General features: G+C 31.4%; 1 protein-coding gene across 5 annotated transcripts in view; it reads left to right on the top strand.

The window, feature by feature from the left end:
- LOC143226075 (mitochondrial import inner membrane translocase subunit Tim9-like) overlaps positions 1–18559 on the top strand; it is a 43645-nt gene that overhangs the window by 12288 nt on the left and 12798 nt on the right. Inside the window, exons 1-2 of one of the 5 annotated variants that reach the window (XM_076456529.1) lie at positions 7335–7598; positions 16730–16802. In XM_076456529.1, coding sequence (XP_076312644.1) covers positions 16740–16802 — 63 coding nt within the window. In that variant the 5' untranslated portion in view covers positions 7335–7598; positions 16730–16739. Of the gene's footprint in view, positions 1–7334; positions 7599–7641; positions 8026–16729; positions 16803–18559 lie in introns of those variants that run through there. The other 4 variants (XM_076456532.1, XM_076456528.1, XM_076456531.1 and 1 more) reach the window with 4 other exon arrangements.

Here is an 18559-nt window from a genome sequence, read left to right on the forward strand (position 1 = left end):
TTTAAAAACGTACAAGTTGTCTATATAAACTGGCGGTTGAAGTATGTAATTTAAGGTATTGTGGGATACTGCATAAGAACAAGAACCTTGTTACGACTACGAAAATGCTGCACGCTCCTTTTTTTCTTTAAGTCCTACACTGATCATTTGTTTCAGTATGTAGCCCTAACTTGCAGCCCGAGAGCTAGTTTAAACCATAAGAAAAATAGAAGTCAGAGAGTTCATAATAAACATTCTTGTGAATAAAGGTTTGTGTTTTATTTATTTGCTAATATTTACTCGCTTTCCTTTGCTCTCCGAGTTCAATTATATGTATAGCATTTCCGAAATCATTAATTTTTTACTTACTGTTTGTAGTTGAGCACAAAGGGTATCTGTGCTGTAATTCAATTTTCTTTCTTTTCCTTTTTTTCATTGTGTTATAAGTCTCCAGATTTACTGCTGTACCACTAGGAACTTTTATTCACCGATAAGTAAACAGGTAAGTATTCTAAAATCTTATTCAAAAGTCAAAAATACATATTTATTTTCGCTGGGTTTACCCAGCATTCTCACATTACAAGCTTTGAATAAAATATGATCACTTTTAGGAATGGAGTAGAAACAGAGATTTGTTACTTGAGGAAATAATGTCAACACTGTCTCAAATCTTAAGCCTATTTGTTTATTTTTTTGAAAATGTATGTTTATTTTCAGCTATTTTGTTTCTATAATTTCTTGAAGATCCTTATTCCTCCTAAACTTAACAGTTTCTAATAATATAGTTTATTTTGTTTTTATTTATCATTATGTCTGTAAACAATGGATTGGAGGGATTATTGAACTGTACTGTAATGGTGAACGAACTAAATTTTGTAACCGCATGAGCTTACATGTGTGGTTATGCAATGCATGTTGGTTAGTATTTATATATATGTACAAAATTGTACACACAGCCTTTATAGTTTTTCTTTAAGTTGTAATGTTTCATGTATAAAAATTCCATATGAATTTTTAGCCGCGGCACAATGGTTTAAAAAATAGTTTGTTTTTTAAATACCTTTTAGATCCCAACACCGCCATCTCTTGACCTGAAATGTAATTACAGTTTTGAACTCAGGAAGTGAAATCCTTCCGATTAATGTATTTGGCCACGCCCAATGTCTCATACGTAAATTTAATCTAATCCTGTTTAAAACACTTTCAATTTGAGGGTAGGCTGGTACCCTGATGATTAACGAAATCAAATTGGGTATAAACGAACCCCATGCTTGATATATTGCTGGCGCACACAAACGCAGCTAATAAAATGAAAAAAACGTTTCATAGATCAATTTACTTTAATTCTGCCTGAAAGATTTTCGAGTGCCGCGGCTATTTAAGATTCTCTCTTGTCCAAGTTGCATAGATGCACGCGTGTATATTCAACGCAAATATTGAACAGCGTGTCATAATATAATAGCATAGGAATACAAATAAGCATTTTAAATATTCCTTATAGTCGTTATATTTCCTCCTTCCTCTTCCTTCTTTCTGCTAGCCATAGTAAGGCAGGTCACGGTTTTGCTGCAGCTGGCCAGACTTCCTTTTAGACTAACATTATGTATACTCTACAAGATCGTAAACGTGTTAAACAACAAATATGAACTGATTATGTTAATATACTCTCCTCTCCTCTATTTCTGAAGTTTGGTTGTTATACTTCTATAACCCCCTTTCCACTGTGGCAACCTTAAAATTCTGGTGTGTTGTCATTACTGCATACTTTATCAGAAACTAAATATTCACCAAATAAAATATATAGCTACAAGATTTCTGACTCATTTTCAGCTAGAATCACCATCTCCTACCATTCTTCTGCCACTCCTTACAGTCAGCTTTGAGAATGGCAAAGTTCCCTTACCCTGCTGATACAACAGTAACTCTATGGATTTAAAACTCTAAAATCAGAGGTTCGATTTCCCTCAGTAAAGACAGCAGATAGCCCCTATGTGGCTCTGCTATAAAAAAAAACCACACACAAAGTTTGCAATCACCCAGTGTTGACTATAAGTCGACACTTACTATCAGACTTCACCCTGATTGCTGATCCAATGCTCAAAACTGAGCTTGGTGCTTTTAAACTATGAATTACATTCTCTGTTGTGGGAGACAGCCAGGACATTTGTATAACATTTTAAATGTTTGTATAACATAATGTTTTGGAAGAGCATGGGACTTATTGGTACATCTAGGCTGTTCCATTCTCTGAAATAAATATAAATAAATAATGAAACATTTTAAATCTAGCCCTTATCATTTATATACTTATGAAGCTTTTTCTTAAGCTTGCTTAAATTTTCTGCCTCTACATCTGAAGGCACCCCATTCCAAAGACCAGCCATCCTGTTAAAAAAATGAAACTATCTTATCTGAAGATGCCTCCTTCCCTGCCAAAATTTATACTCGAGTCTCCTAGTCATACTGTTCTCACCATTAAATATGAAATAAGATAATGCATCAACATTATCAATTTCCTTTACAATCTTAAACCCCTTCATCATATCCTTCAACTCTTCTTTTTTCAAGATAAAACAATCTGATAGATTTCAACCTCTCCTTGTATAGCAATCCCTCTACCACAGGTACAATTTTAGTAACCCTTCTCTGAACCTTTTTCCAAAATTCAAGGTCTTTGCTAAGGTAAGTGGCCAAAGATTGAACAAAGTACTCTAAATGTGGCCTAACCAGTGACTTATACAATGAAATCATCACCTCTTCAGACTTGTGTTCAATGTTCCTGTAGATACAACCAAAAATCCTATTTGCCGTACCACTAACAACAGCACAGTTTGAATTCACTTTAGAGACTGATCAACTGTTACATCAGATCCATTTCCTTCCTAACACTATTAAAGTTATTCCTATCCAAATTATACTTATAATTCAAAGTATGGTAACTCACATGAATTATATTTCATTTATTATAATTCAAACCCACCTAACATTTATTTGCCCAAGTCACTAAATGATCTAAATCCTTCTTCACAGTCATCAACACCTAAAATCTTAATATTATCTACAAATTTAAGTAATTTATTGACACTTCCTTCATGTGTGTTACTGATGTAAATCAAAATTAGCAAAGGTCCCATGACTGAGTTCTAAGGTATCTCTCTTGCAACATGTATCCAGTTTGACTGAGCTCCATTTATAACAACCCTCTACTTTCTTCCATCCAGCCACTTTCCTGTCCAAATTGTTAACTTATCCCCCATACCTAAAGAAATATTTTTTTACAAGCCTTTATGTGGCACCTTTCAAATGCTTTCTAAAAATCTGGATATACTAAATCTACACCCTTACTCTTATCTACATGAGCAACAATCTTTTCAAAGAATGTCAAAAGATTTGTAAGGCAAGATTTTCCCTTAGTAAAACCATGTTAATTGCCCAATAAAATTTTGAACTTTATTAAATGACTTTGCAAAGCATGTTTTATCAGACTTTCCAAAACATTGTCCACAACTGATATAAGACTAATGGGTCTATAATTACCGAGACAATTTTTATCATTTCCCTTGAAAATGAAGTAACATTAGCTAACTTCCAATCCTCTGGTGTCTGCACACTATTCAAAGACTGACAAAAAATAGTATTAAGTGGTCTCATATATCCAATCTTTAATCTCCTTCAAAACCTTTGGGGAAGTATTAAAACCTTTGGGGAAGTATTAAAACCTTTAGGGAAGTATTAAAACCTTTGGGGAAGTATTAAAACCTTTGGGGAAGTATTATTTGGCCAAGGAGGCTTATCATTCTTTAAATTTCTTATTTTTTTCTTAACCAGCTCAGAACTAATGCAGTTACCTTTTTCAATTTTATTTCCACTTATCAAATGTTCAAAATGTGGAATACTGCTTAAATCTTCATTTGTAAAAATCAAAGAAAAATAAATATTTGTTAACCAAGCCATCACAAAATCATCAGATAGTAGCCTTCCTTTACCATTTCTCAAGGGTCCTACCCCCATTTTAACATTTTGTTTACCATTAATGTAGTTAAATAAATCATTACTGTTAATTTTTACATTTTCAGACATTTTTCTCAGACATACCTTTGCTGTCCTAATTTCCTGTTTCACCAACTTTCTTATTCTTCTGTAATTTCAATCTCCTGTTATACCAGTCAATCTAAATTTGTAACATTTATAATGCTTTTCTTTAATTTTTTCTCTTAAACTCTTTGTGAGCCAACCTGATTTTTTACTTGTAGCTGCCATTTCCTTTTTATAAGGAATGTACTTGCCTTGAATATTTAAAATTTTTTTACATCTAATCAGTGTCTCCAAGTAACTCAGTTATCCAATTCAAAACAGATAATTCTTGTCACATCCCTTCAAAATTTGCTTTAGAAATTTTAACAAAAATATCATTATTCTTTATCTCCATATGCAGTAAAATATCAAACCTAGTACAGTAAGGATCATTTGCACCCAGATGTTTTTCACTTTTTACCTCCTCAATCATTTCTGTATTTGAAATTAATAACAAGTCTAAAATACCATTGCTTTTAGTAGGCTCCTTAACTAATTTGTTAAAAAATCCACCCTGAACAATATCCAAAACCCTTTTTTTCTCATAGGTTGACTCTAGCATTTCCAATTCTATGTGTCTGAAATTAAAATTATCCATAATTATGACTTCATTAACAGCTGAAACCTTAATCTCATGGTAAAGTTCCTCACTAATTTCATTAGTATCATTTGGTGGTCTCTAACAAATTCCCACTAAAAGCCTTTTCCTTTTATATCCATTAATATAAACCCAAATGGATTCAATCTCTTTGATGTCCTCAACAGAAAAAAATAAAACCCTATAATGTGAGTGCTTTTGAAAGGCAAACCTTTCTTTTTCCAGAGGAAACTGAATTTCATGGCTGCAACTCACATTTTACATATATATATATATATACACACACCCCCCACTTTAATACCACATGTTCCTGTTAAATAGCCTGTGGCCCTGTATTTCAAAACTTCTGTCATCAAAACCATCTATGTTTCAGTTATTTTCATTATATCAAACTATTCCATTCCTACTCATACCCTAAAGTTGTTTGTTTTATTTCCTATACTTCCAGCATAACAATAATAATAATTAAGCCAATTGTTGTAACTACTTCTATACTCATTTTCTATGCTAAACGTTTCTCTGTCTCTAATTCTTTTTGCATTTAGTTTTTCCTAGCCTTCACCACTGTCTAGTCATAGTTTAAAACATCCCTTACAGATGGGTTAATAGCCTTAGCAAACAAGCCAGCCCCTACCCTATTTAAATATAAACCATCCATTCCAAACCCCTCCCCCCTTCTTCCACTAAAATGATCTCACAAATCCAGCCAGCCAATCTGCTCATCATTACATACTAACCAGAGCTTAACATTTGGCCCTAGTGACCTACTTGTAATTTCATCCCCACAACTAATTCTGGTCAGTATACCTAACAAACTTAAGTTATGCCCTTTTTCATTAAATGCCTTTATCAACCCCTTGTATTTATTTAGTTCCTCTGACATACCTTTCCACACATCATTAGCTCCAGCATGTATAACAAAATCTACATCACTGCTAGCCCTCTTTATTATATCTCCTGCTCTGTCAGTTGTAATAACTCGTATCCTCCTACGCCCCTGGGTAGCATAATCTGATTCTTTTCTCCTTATTTATCATATTTATCCCAAACTATTCCATCCACATGCCTTGTCAATAAATCTCCTATATCTATAACTTCCTTATCATCCAACCCTTTTGCTTACATTCCTTCCAACAGTTCCTTAAATGCAGGAACCAAGGACTGAAATTCGTTGCTCAACATAATAGTCATAATAATCAAATTCACTATTTTATATTCTGATAATACTTTATCTTTCTAACTTCAAGAAAGTCATTGTTAGCTGATGTATCCTTTGCATATAAAAGCTAAAGCTTCTTCTGAAATCCTGCTGCAATTTCCCACAGTTTACGTTTCCCTTTATTTGCTGCCTCTAACTGTGATAGCCTCCACCTTCTTTTCCAACCTATAAACTCTACATAAATGTTACAAACCCGTATAACTAGCTTACTTAAAAAGTAAATGCTAGTCTCAAGTTTCTAAACAAAACCCACTCACTGTACCCATTAACCTAATAAACTATAAAAGCTTACCTCCTACACTAGTCTTAATTATTGTGTTTATCCTATACTTATAACCTGAAAGTGAAATTAAATACTCAATACCAAATAACAGTAGGCTACTGTTAACACTGTTACTTTTAGCCTAACGTTTAAGAACCAGTTATATTTTATCGCTACTTAAATGTACAGGGTGGCCCGTAAGTCCCTACCCATCCATATATCTTTTGTATCCAGTTACTTACTGACTCTTCCACACCAACATGACTCTCTCTACGTTTAACTGGCCTTCCAACACGAGGTGCATCCTTTATATTGCCAGTGTTAAACAATTTACTCTCCCAAAAAAGAAACAAATTTATAATACACGCGTAATTAAATATAACATAATAACATATGGATGGGTAAGGACTTACGGGCCACCCTTCACTTTATCTTTACACTATAGTAACAAAGTTTGTCTTTAATTACATGGAACATAGAAAACAGGAACTTAATAAAATAATACTTAAAAAGCCAAAGACAATAAACTAGTTTTTGATTATATTTATTTGATAAAACAACTTATTTATTTTGTTTCACGGTTTGCCAGTAACTTAAAATATACTTAAGCCTGAAGTACCGTTATACGTACAAGCCGTTTTTTATTTTATATTTTAAGATTGTACTGTAGTAAAATTTACAGCACTAAACTTTAAATTAAATTTTTGACTGTCTTACTTTCATTTACTCAAATTACTAGAACTAGTTATAATTTTGTTTTTAATCAAAATTATTACAAATTGTAATACTAATATTAACTAACTTTCAGAGATACATAACAATATATAATATTAACTTTTAGACATCTTCCCTCTTCATTCACGCCCTCTATAACACGATTGATATTGGTATGCAGTGATTTTAAAAATGTGATCTGGTCAGCATAAACAAATGATACGCGACGTCAATACAGTTGCAGCGATAAGTTAATAATTGCTATGGTACATGTATCATTTCTGTCATATAAACTTTAAATCACATCCATAGCCTGCAGGCAGTTATGTGGCTCCATATAAACCACACACTATATTAAAACGATGTTTTGTCAACAATTATAGAGCCGCTGTTACTTGATAAATAACCAAATAAGCTTGGAAACTACCCTACATAACGTGCAATGATGCATTTAGTTATATCGCCCTGGTTTTATTAGAACTGCTCACACCAATTTTTTGCTATGGGCTGAAGTTATAATATTAAATAATAATATAAAATAGAATAACCTGGCGATTTTTATTATGAAGTACTACCGTAGTTCTTGATTAGGGTGAATAATGGATAATTTGGGCATGCATTTATTGCATCTCACAAACTAACCAAAATACACTGTACTTAAAATTTAATGTAGGACAAGTCGCTGCCTGTTTGAGAACAATGAAGACTACTTTCTAAATACGTTCTAACGGCGTTGGAATATGTATATAATGGTAGTGTTTAATATTTCAACATTTAGTATACGTTTGTTGTTTTTCTTTTAAGGTTTTCCCATACAAACCATCACTGAGACACCACAGTTTATTGTAAGTTACGATGTGATTTACTCGTACGTTAATTGCAAAATATCGAGATAGGGATTAGTACTATTTACACGCAGAACCTAAGTAACTAATCATTGAGTTTTACACTGGTCTGTAACGTGAGAGGTAAGGATACAGTTAGACTATGCTCGGTAACAATTCAAACGGTATAAAATATCATTTAAAATATGTATCAGTTTTAAGTAGTGCAATAAAAAAACACAAGCTCATGGTTACGGGGATTCAAGTCGTGAAGCACTGAAAGTGAAAGCCGAAGCATGAAAACCTAAGCCTTGTTGCACGTGTTGTTGAGATTTGAAATGAGAAGGAAATAGTAGTAAATTTCCAATATTTTTGTAGTACAACGCAGAACGTTTTGAGACGTTTATTGATTTCAAAGTGTAACTAAATTTAGTACTTACTATGACAGCTTTCTTATAAAAATCTCTAAATTATCAGGTTATTTCAATGGAAAAAACGTTTTCCTTTTTTAGTCATCAATCTTAGAGCAATTGCCGACATTTTAAACATCATTAAAAAAAACTTGAATATTTATAAAAATTTGAGAAATTTTGGTGGTCGACTTCATTTGATTACTGAATTCAAGTCTTATAGTTATGATTTCTCCTAAAGTATGCTTTATTAAAGTATTGCCAAATCTATATTTATGAATAGGAATGCAACATTAAAAGTTAGTTTGTTTTAAAGCAAGAGTCAGTAATCAAGAGTTGAGACATTGTTCTGGATCTTAATGTCACATGTACCGTGTTACCTCTCATTTTTGGAAGAAATGTTAAAAAAATGTTAAACAGATTTTCTAAGGTGAATAATGTAATTAAAAAGGTTTACAATTATTATGTGTATTATGCTATGCTGGGAGGGGTTAAAAAATGATGGATTCTCTCTCACTCCACATACAAATACACAGAAAATTAACTTAGGGATATTTTAAAATGTTTCTATGCTTTAGCCTTCATGACCAATCAATACAGAAAGTGGATGTAATTGTGAAAGACACGAACTGACTTAGTATGGTGTTTATGCTAATTAATAACTTGTGTCAATATATATATATAATTTTTAAGATACACTGAGTACCATTTTTAAATTGCTACTATACCTTAATAGTTAAGAGTTCTGTGGACCTAAAAGAAGTAAGATGTGTTACTTAATGTAACTCGTTAAATTTTAAGGCTAAAAAATGAAGCAGTTTGAATGAGGTCAGAAACTAAACAAAGTTCAAAACTGAGGCTCACACAATATTTTTAGAAAGAAATATTCAGCATATTAAAAATGTGCAGAGATAATCATAGTGTTTCACTGAATTCTTAAAAATTGGTGATGTAAATCTTACTGCAAAAAGAAAAATCATACTTTGTCAGTGTAGTGGTAAGTGATTCAGTTCCATACCACATATGCCTAGTTGTGATTGATTGAATACTGTAGCTTTTCACTTGTGAATGATTGAACACACCATACTCTGTGGGCTTAGTTGTGAATGGTTGAGTACACTGTACCCTATGCTTCTAGTTGCAAGTTATTTTTTACATTATTCATATGTAGGAGATACTAAAGATGTTTCTCTTATTATGGGGAAGTTGCATTCTTTTCCATTTTCATATTCTTCTATTACAGCTGATTATATTGTTTTTGTATTGTTTCAAAGTAATATTAACAATATTCTTCACATGTATATATATATATAAACAGCCAATTATAGTAATTATATTGCTTCTAATGTTATAAAATTTAATAGCAAAAGATATCTCATATGTCCTGTTCTCAGCACTTTTCATCCTATTACTAAAACAGATTCAGTGTGTAAAATAAAAAAATGTAATATATTTATTAACTCGTACTAAATGTAATATGGAATATATATGTAGGTCAAACTTCAAATCCATTACATATATGTATAAGTTTTCATAGACCTTAAGTTAAAAACAGTATAATGAATTCCATAGAATTAAAGCACTTTAGAATTCACTTTTTTACTTATGGTAAAATAACTATATTAAAAATATCAATATACTTCAGTGAGAGAACTTCTATATTTTGAAATTAAGAACATTATATTATGGATTAAACCAAGATTTTAATGACTCTACTGCTTTGAATTTGAGTAATGATTACTGTATTTTTTTTATAGATAATTTTTTTGTAAAAGTAAGAAAATAAAAAGTGAAAGAAAAATATATTCGAATGAGTTGATTTTCCAGAATTTTATGTTCATGTAGATAAAATATTTAATTCTAGTATTAGAGTATGTAAATTATTTTTAAAAAAGATTTATCCACTTAATTTTCCTAAAATAAGAGCATTAATTCATATAATAAAAAAATTAGATTTTTGAAATGATCATGCAAAGTGCCTACTTGCAGATGTTATAAAATATTGATTAAAAGTCAATGCTTTACAAATGTTTTGAAAAAGAGAAACTGCAAATTAAACTTCCATATTTGGTAATTAATTTTAAACATAAAATATTCAATGACTTGCAGATTCCTGAAATTATTCAACAATCTATAAAAAAATTATATTTTTTACAGGTAAACACTTAAAGCCTTTCATTAGTTATAGAAAACAAAGTTCCAGTTGGTCTACTATTATAAATTATAAAAGTTTTTAAACTAGTTTAAATGTGGATGAAGTTAATAGTTTTCCTTGTGAGTGTGAAAATAGTTTATTGATACTTCTCATAAACATATTGTTATTGGTAACTTGGGCATTACAAAAGATAAAACAATACTTAAATGCTCAAAAAAAGATCTAAATACAGAATAGCCACTAAATGTAACAAAAATATTCTAAAATCTATTGAAAACAATAAACTAAAAACAAATTTTTATTAATTACACATGAGATGTTCGTATTTTAAAAAAATGGTTAAAGATGTTAAAACTCTAAGAGAAAAATACTTTATTAACTGCATGGGATGCATCATGGTCGAGTTGTTTGACAATAACATTTATATAATTACTTGTAAGATACCTATATCAGTACTACATTTTGAATCATACAAGTGTTACCTACTATTCTAAATCTGTTGTTTGGCTTCATCTTCTTTATTGTTATGATCAATATTTATAATACAAATGAGTTTCTATTATTTGACCAATCAAAACAGTATGAGTTATAGATGAACAACAGTAGCAAAAGTGATTTTAAGGATTCTGAACTTATTTTTAAAAAGTTTTATCATATGATGCATATCAATTTTCTCAGTAAACATTTTGGAGTAGAATATGTACCTAGAATTAGGAAATGTTGAGAAAAATTTTGGTATCAGATGACAGATTGTAAAGAATCAATCAAATTTTTTGTTTTGTTTTTTTTATAATATTTTAAGTTGTATGTTGTTTGTGGTTACATCCAGAATGCAACTTGTTTGGCCTTACAGGTTTGTAGACAAAATGTAGTGTGCTGGATAGCCCAGTTATTAACCTTAAATCAGTGTATTCTAACAATTAGACTATAATACACTTTTCTTTTGAAATCTGCCATGTATGAGCTGCTCTAACTTGATCACTTGTGATGCTGACAAGTTGTGTATGTAATAGTACATTTTTATGTTAAAAAAATCTGATTACAATCTATCATTAAATTAATTATACTTTTAGCAGAAATAACTTGATACTGAGTGTAATTTATCTGAGTACAATAAGAAATTGTGAAAAAGTATGAATAGTGTAACAAGTATCATAACAGGAAGGAGCCATTTGGTCCTTTAAGAGTGTCCTTTTATGCCACCCATCCTTAAGAAAAATAAAAAATTTCAACTACCTCCCATTTTTAAGGAAATTATTAGTTTTCCTCTTAATATTTTCATATTTGTCCTGACCTCCACTACTGCAGACAGTAACTCACTCTGCAAATCAATCAGTCTGTTACAAAAACTAAAACTGTCTGAAGTAAAACATTGCTTTATCCAAATCTTAAACTCTTATCCTTTCATCTTATCATCTTCAGAATAAGGCAGAATAAAATGTGGAGGTATTTGTTCTGTTGGTCCTTCAGATAATCCTGTAAAGTTCAATAAGATTGCATCTTATCTTTCTCTTCTCATTAGAAAAGGAGATTTTAATCTATTCCTATAAAATAACCAATCTGTCCCTAGAATCATCAAAGTAGCCATCCTTTGAAACCTCGTTACTTATTCAATATGTGTTTTTCAGGTAAAGACCAAAACTGTATCCATAGTATTCCAAGTGAGGCCTAATTAGAGATAGAGATAATTATTGCTTTTGACTTGTAAGCAATATTATAGCAGGACAGTTAATAAGTTTAATTGATTATATTAGTTTGTGGCACATAAAATATCAGTTGAAAATAATTGATGGCTTGAGTCACATAACCACCACTATGCCAAGGTTCTTTTTGTTAGTCATGCTGTGGAGTAGGTTCCCATCTATATTGTGTGTGTGATCCAAATTATAATAATCCAAGTGCATTAACTTTCATGTACTTAATTAAAGGGTATTTGCCAAACGTGCAAGTTGATTCCAAGTTATTTTGTGGTATCTCAACATCCTCACTATAGCTGGAAACATCCAACTCATCAGCAAACAACTAATTATGCTTCTATCACTACCACTAATATAAATAAAAAACAAAAAGCACAAGTCTAGGTTCTGACAACTGAGGCACTTTATTAATTGCAAGTATCTAACTTGAATGCACTGTATTAATAATAATCTTTTGCTTTCTTCCATTAAGCTACACTATAATCAAACAAACTGATTATTCTTCAGACTCTAACAATGTGAACTTATTGGCTGATCTTTAGTGACATATTTTAAAAATTTAAGTACACAAACTTCACAGAATTTCCATTATCCAGATATTGAAACAAGATTTCCTTTGGTAAATTCAAAATGATTTCTTTATATGATATTATATTATTTTGTATAGCATCTTTCTTTTGCAGAATCTAGAATGTTTTCTCTATAAAAGTATTACTAACTGGGCTACAGTTTACAGTGCAACTCTTATCACACTATTTAAGTATAGGAGCAACTCTTCAATCCTCATGTACTTGCTCACTGTATGTTGATTTAAGAATAAAAGAGAGAGGCTAACATAACTATTTCTTGACCTCCTTTAAAATTCCATGGAAAAGTTTATGATCTTGGTACTTTATCTAGTTTTTATCTCTAGTTATTTCTGTTTATACTAAAAGATCAACTTCACCATGATTTAGATTAATTCCAATATACTGCTCAGGGTCAAGAATAATATTAGTATATTTTTTTGTCAAAACAAAACATTAGAGACCCAACCATTTCGTGGTGTTCAACAAAACCCTAGCCAACAGCATTTTCTGATATAATGCATTATCCTTTCTCATATATTTATATAGCTATTCTTGTTCAGTGATGCCCTCCACATACCCCATGATCAAAATTATTCAACTGCATCTCACATGTAAATCACCATGTGACAACCCATTGTCAGTGGGAGTGTGGCAAACACTCCTAACATGTGACTCCCTTATTCAATTTTACTAAACTTTTACGTTTTATTTGGCAGTGCCCATGTGAAGATGTTTTTCATTGTGCTCTTCTGTTGTTGTTTTTTAAACTTAGCAACTTATTTAAAATTTTTTTGAACCATTTTGTCCTTTATTCCAAATTGGGTTGTTTTTTTTCATTTTTAGAAGTCCATGTTATACCTTCAGAAGTAATATCTTTTACCAGAACACTTACACAGGCTGCTGGTGGAGGGAACTCGACCATGGAACTATTGTATCTCATCTGCCATGAGACTGATTGTTATATGAGTCAACCTTCTTTTCATGCTGTTTCCCGTATTCCTCTTGAACTCACTGAACCTGTTCAGGACGACAAGGAATTTGACAGCCTTTTTCCTCCACTTGATTCTGCTGTGTCTTCCATGTCTGTACTGTAGAATTAGCTAGGCCTAATATGGCCTTTTTTAGGTGTGTTCTGCTTAATCCATTTCCCTGATTTTTTATAATTCCCTTCCTTCATTCTTACATGATACCCACTTCACTCAGTATTTTGCATTTCCTACTTCCTTCAGTATTAGATTTCATGTAGAGAATTTTGTATCTCAGATGCATGTGGCACTGGTATGCCTTATCCTCCACATGCTACAGATCAGTATGCTTTAGTCAACCATCAGGAGGAATTTCTGTTTCTTGATTACAAACAGGTAGAATTAATTTTGCTCATGTGGTGGGTATATTCTGATAATCCTGTTCATTTAACTCATGCCCAGTTTACCCACTTTTATCTTATGCTGTTGACTCTCCTGTGGTGCTTTTCTGCTATCCACCACCTTTCAGAGGTGCTCCATTGAGATTCTGAGGGTTTCTCAACCTGATTACTTCAACATAAGCACCTTTATCTTCTTTGGCTCTTTCCTTATGGAATTTCTCTGTTGTTGTGGTCTTCTGGGAAGAGATGCTCTATTGTTTGTTTAGTGTTTTTAATGCACAAACTTTTGGCTCAATTACCTAAACCTAAGCTTATGCATTAAAAAAAAAACACACCTTAAAAATATGGAGATAGTCCAAATAAATTACTTAATACAAATATGACTGTTTGCTTTAATACTGAAAAGCTACTTAAAGTTATTCTGTATTGTGTATTAATTGTTACTTTCATTAATAGTACTGACCATACTATTTAGAATATCCAATGATGTTACTTTTCAATTTTAATTTGTTGTTAGTAAATTTTATTGTAAAACTATTTTGTGTTGTTAGCTTAATATACGTACATATATACGTATTTAAAAATCACCTAATTCTCTTAAATTAACCAAGCCAAGCCCTATAAGGTATCATTGGAACTGTAGCTGAAAATATCAAAAAGTGCATTCTAATCTATATAGTCAAAACCCACAGTAAAGAGTCACATATAATAATAACCTCCTTATATTATTCACTCCCATCTCCATCTGCCACTTTTGTTATATTTCACTCCCCTAATTCTTCACCTGCACACACTAGTGGTTTAAATCTGTTTCTTAATGGAACCTGCAGGCCAGACATGGCCAGTTTGTTAAGGAGCTCGACTCGTAATCCGAGGGTCACGGCTTTGAATCCTTGTCACACCAAACATGCTCATCCTTTCAGCCATGGGGACATTATAATGTAACAGTCAATCCCAGTATTCATTAGTAAAAGAGTAACTCAAGAATTGGCAGTGGGTGGTGATGACTAGCTGCCTTCCCTGTAGTCTTACACTGCTAAATTAAGGATGGCTGGTGCAGGTAGCCTTTGGGTAGCTTTGTGCAAAATTCAAAAAACAAAGCAAACAAGAAAAAAACAAAAGAACCTACTCATTATAATAAAATTTGTGAATATTATTCGTATTAGTAGTGTTCCTAACTTCCTGAAAGTCATCATTAGTGACTGTATCTCTGTATGTAAAAGTTTAAGTTTCTCTTTAATTGTACTGCCATTTCCCACAGTTTTCTCTCTATTTATAGCTTCTGCCCTATTTAGGATAACCTAGAATTTTCCTTTCAAATTACAAACTGTATAAACAAATTATATCAGCATTTTTAAATGTGTGTGTCAATCCTGAATTCCCAAATAAAATTCAGTTTTTGCACCCAACTCACCTTGTAAACTGTGAGTGCCGGACACTTACACTACTGTTGTAGACTGGGAATAAATAATCAACACTAAATGCAAGTAGTCTACTAACAACACATTTAAACTTTGCATTAGAGTTAAATATGTTACTTTATTACTAAAGTAATTAAGTTTAAATTTAAAATCAGTAGTGGCAATTAATGAATTTCTGGATTATAAATATATGATAATTTATTTAACATTTTTATAACTTACCAACAACAGAATTGACTTGACTTATAGCTATATTTAAAAAACAAAATCTTAACTAGCACTAGTGAAAGTTCTCTTTGATATACCAAAATAATGATTCTAGACTTTAAAATTATCAAAATAATACTTATTGTTTTGCCAGAAGAATGCTACAACCTACACTGAAAAATGTGATCATCTGATATCTACAACCATATTACTTTGTGATTTGAGTAATTCAGCATTTAGGACATCTAATTTTTGTGGTATATTCTATTCTTTATATAAGTAGTTTTGGAAGAAGTTGCAGTAAAGAATTGTGGCCTTGTTAATTTTGTCATCACCAACAGCATCATTTTTAACATGACTCTGACCCATATTGAATCACTGTTGGAAAGAACTTTTTTTTTATAAATACTTGTTTAACAAAAATTATGCATTTCCTGAATGTTACACTTAAGTACAATTTGTAATTTACAGATTCTGGCACTTGATAAAATACAATATAAAAAAGATAGAATGGTTCCTAATCAATTTTGTGCTTTGATAAAAGTTAAGAAAAAAGCAAATTTTACACTCTAGATAGATATATCATTATATTTATCTGGAGTGTAAAGGTAATTTTTTTCTTAACTTTTATCAAAATGTATAAATTCCTTCAGTATGCACTACAAATTTGCAAAGACAACAAACAGTTTTGTGCTTTATGTAACTCATAACTTGGTTTGGTGTGTTTGTTTGTTTTGAATTTCATACAAAGCTACATGAGGGCTATTTGTGCTTTCATAACTTTAAACTTTGAGCTATAAAAGGCACCTTCTTTAATGAACTTGAGCATATTAACATTTTAATTTAAGACCTGGTATGGCTTAGTGTTAGGGTGCTCAACTGTAATCCTTTGTTTGTGGGCTCATATTTCCATCACTGAACATGCCCCTTCAGCAGTAGGAGTGTGATAATGTGAAGGTCAGTCCACTATTCAGTGGTAAAAATGTAGCCCAAGAGTTGGTGGTGTTCACTAGGTACCTTCCATCTAGTCTGTCAGTGCTAAATTAGGGATGGTTAGCACAGTGATAAAAATGTAATATGGTCAGTTTTTTTGCATGATGCAATTTATTATTTTACCTCAATTAATAATGGTTGCAGTTAGTTTAAGAAAGTTTGTCTCGGATATAAATAACTCTGGTATGTTGACACTGTGGTTAATGGTTACTCTTGAATTATTTTTCTTCAATGTTTATAGCTGATAAAAGATGGCAGCAGTTGTATCAGATACACCTGACGCTTCAAAAGTGGAAAGTGAACAAATAAAACAGGTAAATTTTAATGATGTTGATTTGATTTTATTATTACGTGTTGTTTTAAGTAACACCTATAATTGATTAACACTGTACAATAATATTTTATTAACCTTTTAACACTTTTTAAACACCTGAGAGTAAGTAGGTGACAAAAGACCATCAATCCCTTGGCAGTTAACAACACACATAAACATCTATTTACTTAAATTGCACATTTGACATTAATACTTTATTTCAAATGTATTGGACTGTGTCACCTGGTTTTGTACATTGTACAACATGTAATAATTCCACATCCATTTATATGTAGCACTTTGGACTTTTTTTTTGGTTTTCAAAGTGTTTAGCATGCCAGGCTGTGTATCTGAGCTTACATGGTTTTTGCCATGTTACATCAAAAAAAAAACGTTTATAATGTGGTATTATGTGTGAGCCAAAAGAGTGAAGGCCAGATTCCACTAATCAGTTGTCAAGAGTAGATGGTGGGTGGTGTTGACTGGCAACATTATTATTTTCACTTCAAAAGTAGGGATACTAACAGAGAAATCCCTTGAGGTATAATGAAAGTCTGTAAAGAAACATTCACTTTCATTACCTTAGCTAGTGTACTTATCTGCTTGATTATTTTTACATTTTTGACCAAATTCTGCAAACAGACAGTCACTTTCATTATCTTAGCAGGCGTACATATGTGCTCGGTAATTTTACTTTTGACTATCCAGTTAACAAATTATTTTTATGATATCAAGGTTCAGTATAATAACAATGAATCATGTATTTTTTCTTTTATTCTTCGAGTTGCATACAACTATGAAGACAATATTCATCTAGTAAGATTTCTGTTAGTTCTGAGACCATAATTACATCATCTTTCTGTATTTGTTTCCATCTCAGAGTTGTGGCATATATTTCATTAAAGTTGACATTTTAAACAGATATATTTTATCATGTTTATCATATAACTCTGAACATCATTGTTTGTGTGAATATTTGCTTACATGTGGTTAAAAATGATCTTTGTTAGCCGTTTGTTATTCTCCCTATACACGTAATCAAATCCATACACAGAAAGTAGAAAAATGTGAAGGTGCTAAAATAAAGAAATTAAGGCTTTTAAAGAAGGATCATCTTTAAATCAATATGGTAGTAATTTATTTACTTGATGATGTTTGAGACATATACTTTTTCAAGCCAAAGATAAACCTGTTTCATACTTGGCTGTGTTGTTCTTCCACTCTGATCTAAAAATCCTATCATATAATAACATGGTTTGGAAGAGCTAGTATTTTTCATTTTTATATATAAGGTTATAAGTTTAATATATCTTATAATCAGCAGCTAAGGACAGTCTTCCATACTCATCCAATGTAGCAACATCAGTAGCGCTCTTTGAAATTCACCCCAGTAGTTCAATAACAAGTGTGAGGGCTTCTAACACTAAATATATGGTTTTGATACCCAACTTTGACAAAGTTCAAATATCTGTTGTGTAGTTTTGGATTTAACAACAGACAAAATTTTGAAATTCATAATCCCAGGAATAATTTACTACATATATTTTTTACACATTTATATTAGTATATATTCTGTACATTCCTAGGTTACTGATTACTGCTATGTTAAGTAAAATTTTAAATAAAAATTTTATCAAAATATTTCAAAAAGCACTTCATTTGGAAAATAAATTTTCTTACCTCACTTTTTCTGCTTTTCTGTTTTACCATAGCATAATAGGACAACTTACTAGTCATTATAATTCCAGTGATTGTATC

The sequence above is a fragment of the Tachypleus tridentatus genome, chromosome 9, assembly GCF_004210375.1.
Source record: "Tachypleus tridentatus isolate NWPU-2018 chromosome 9, ASM421037v1, whole genome shotgun sequence".
Classification (NCBI taxonomy): Eukaryota; Metazoa; Arthropoda; class Merostomata; order Xiphosura; family Limulidae; genus Tachypleus; species Tachypleus tridentatus.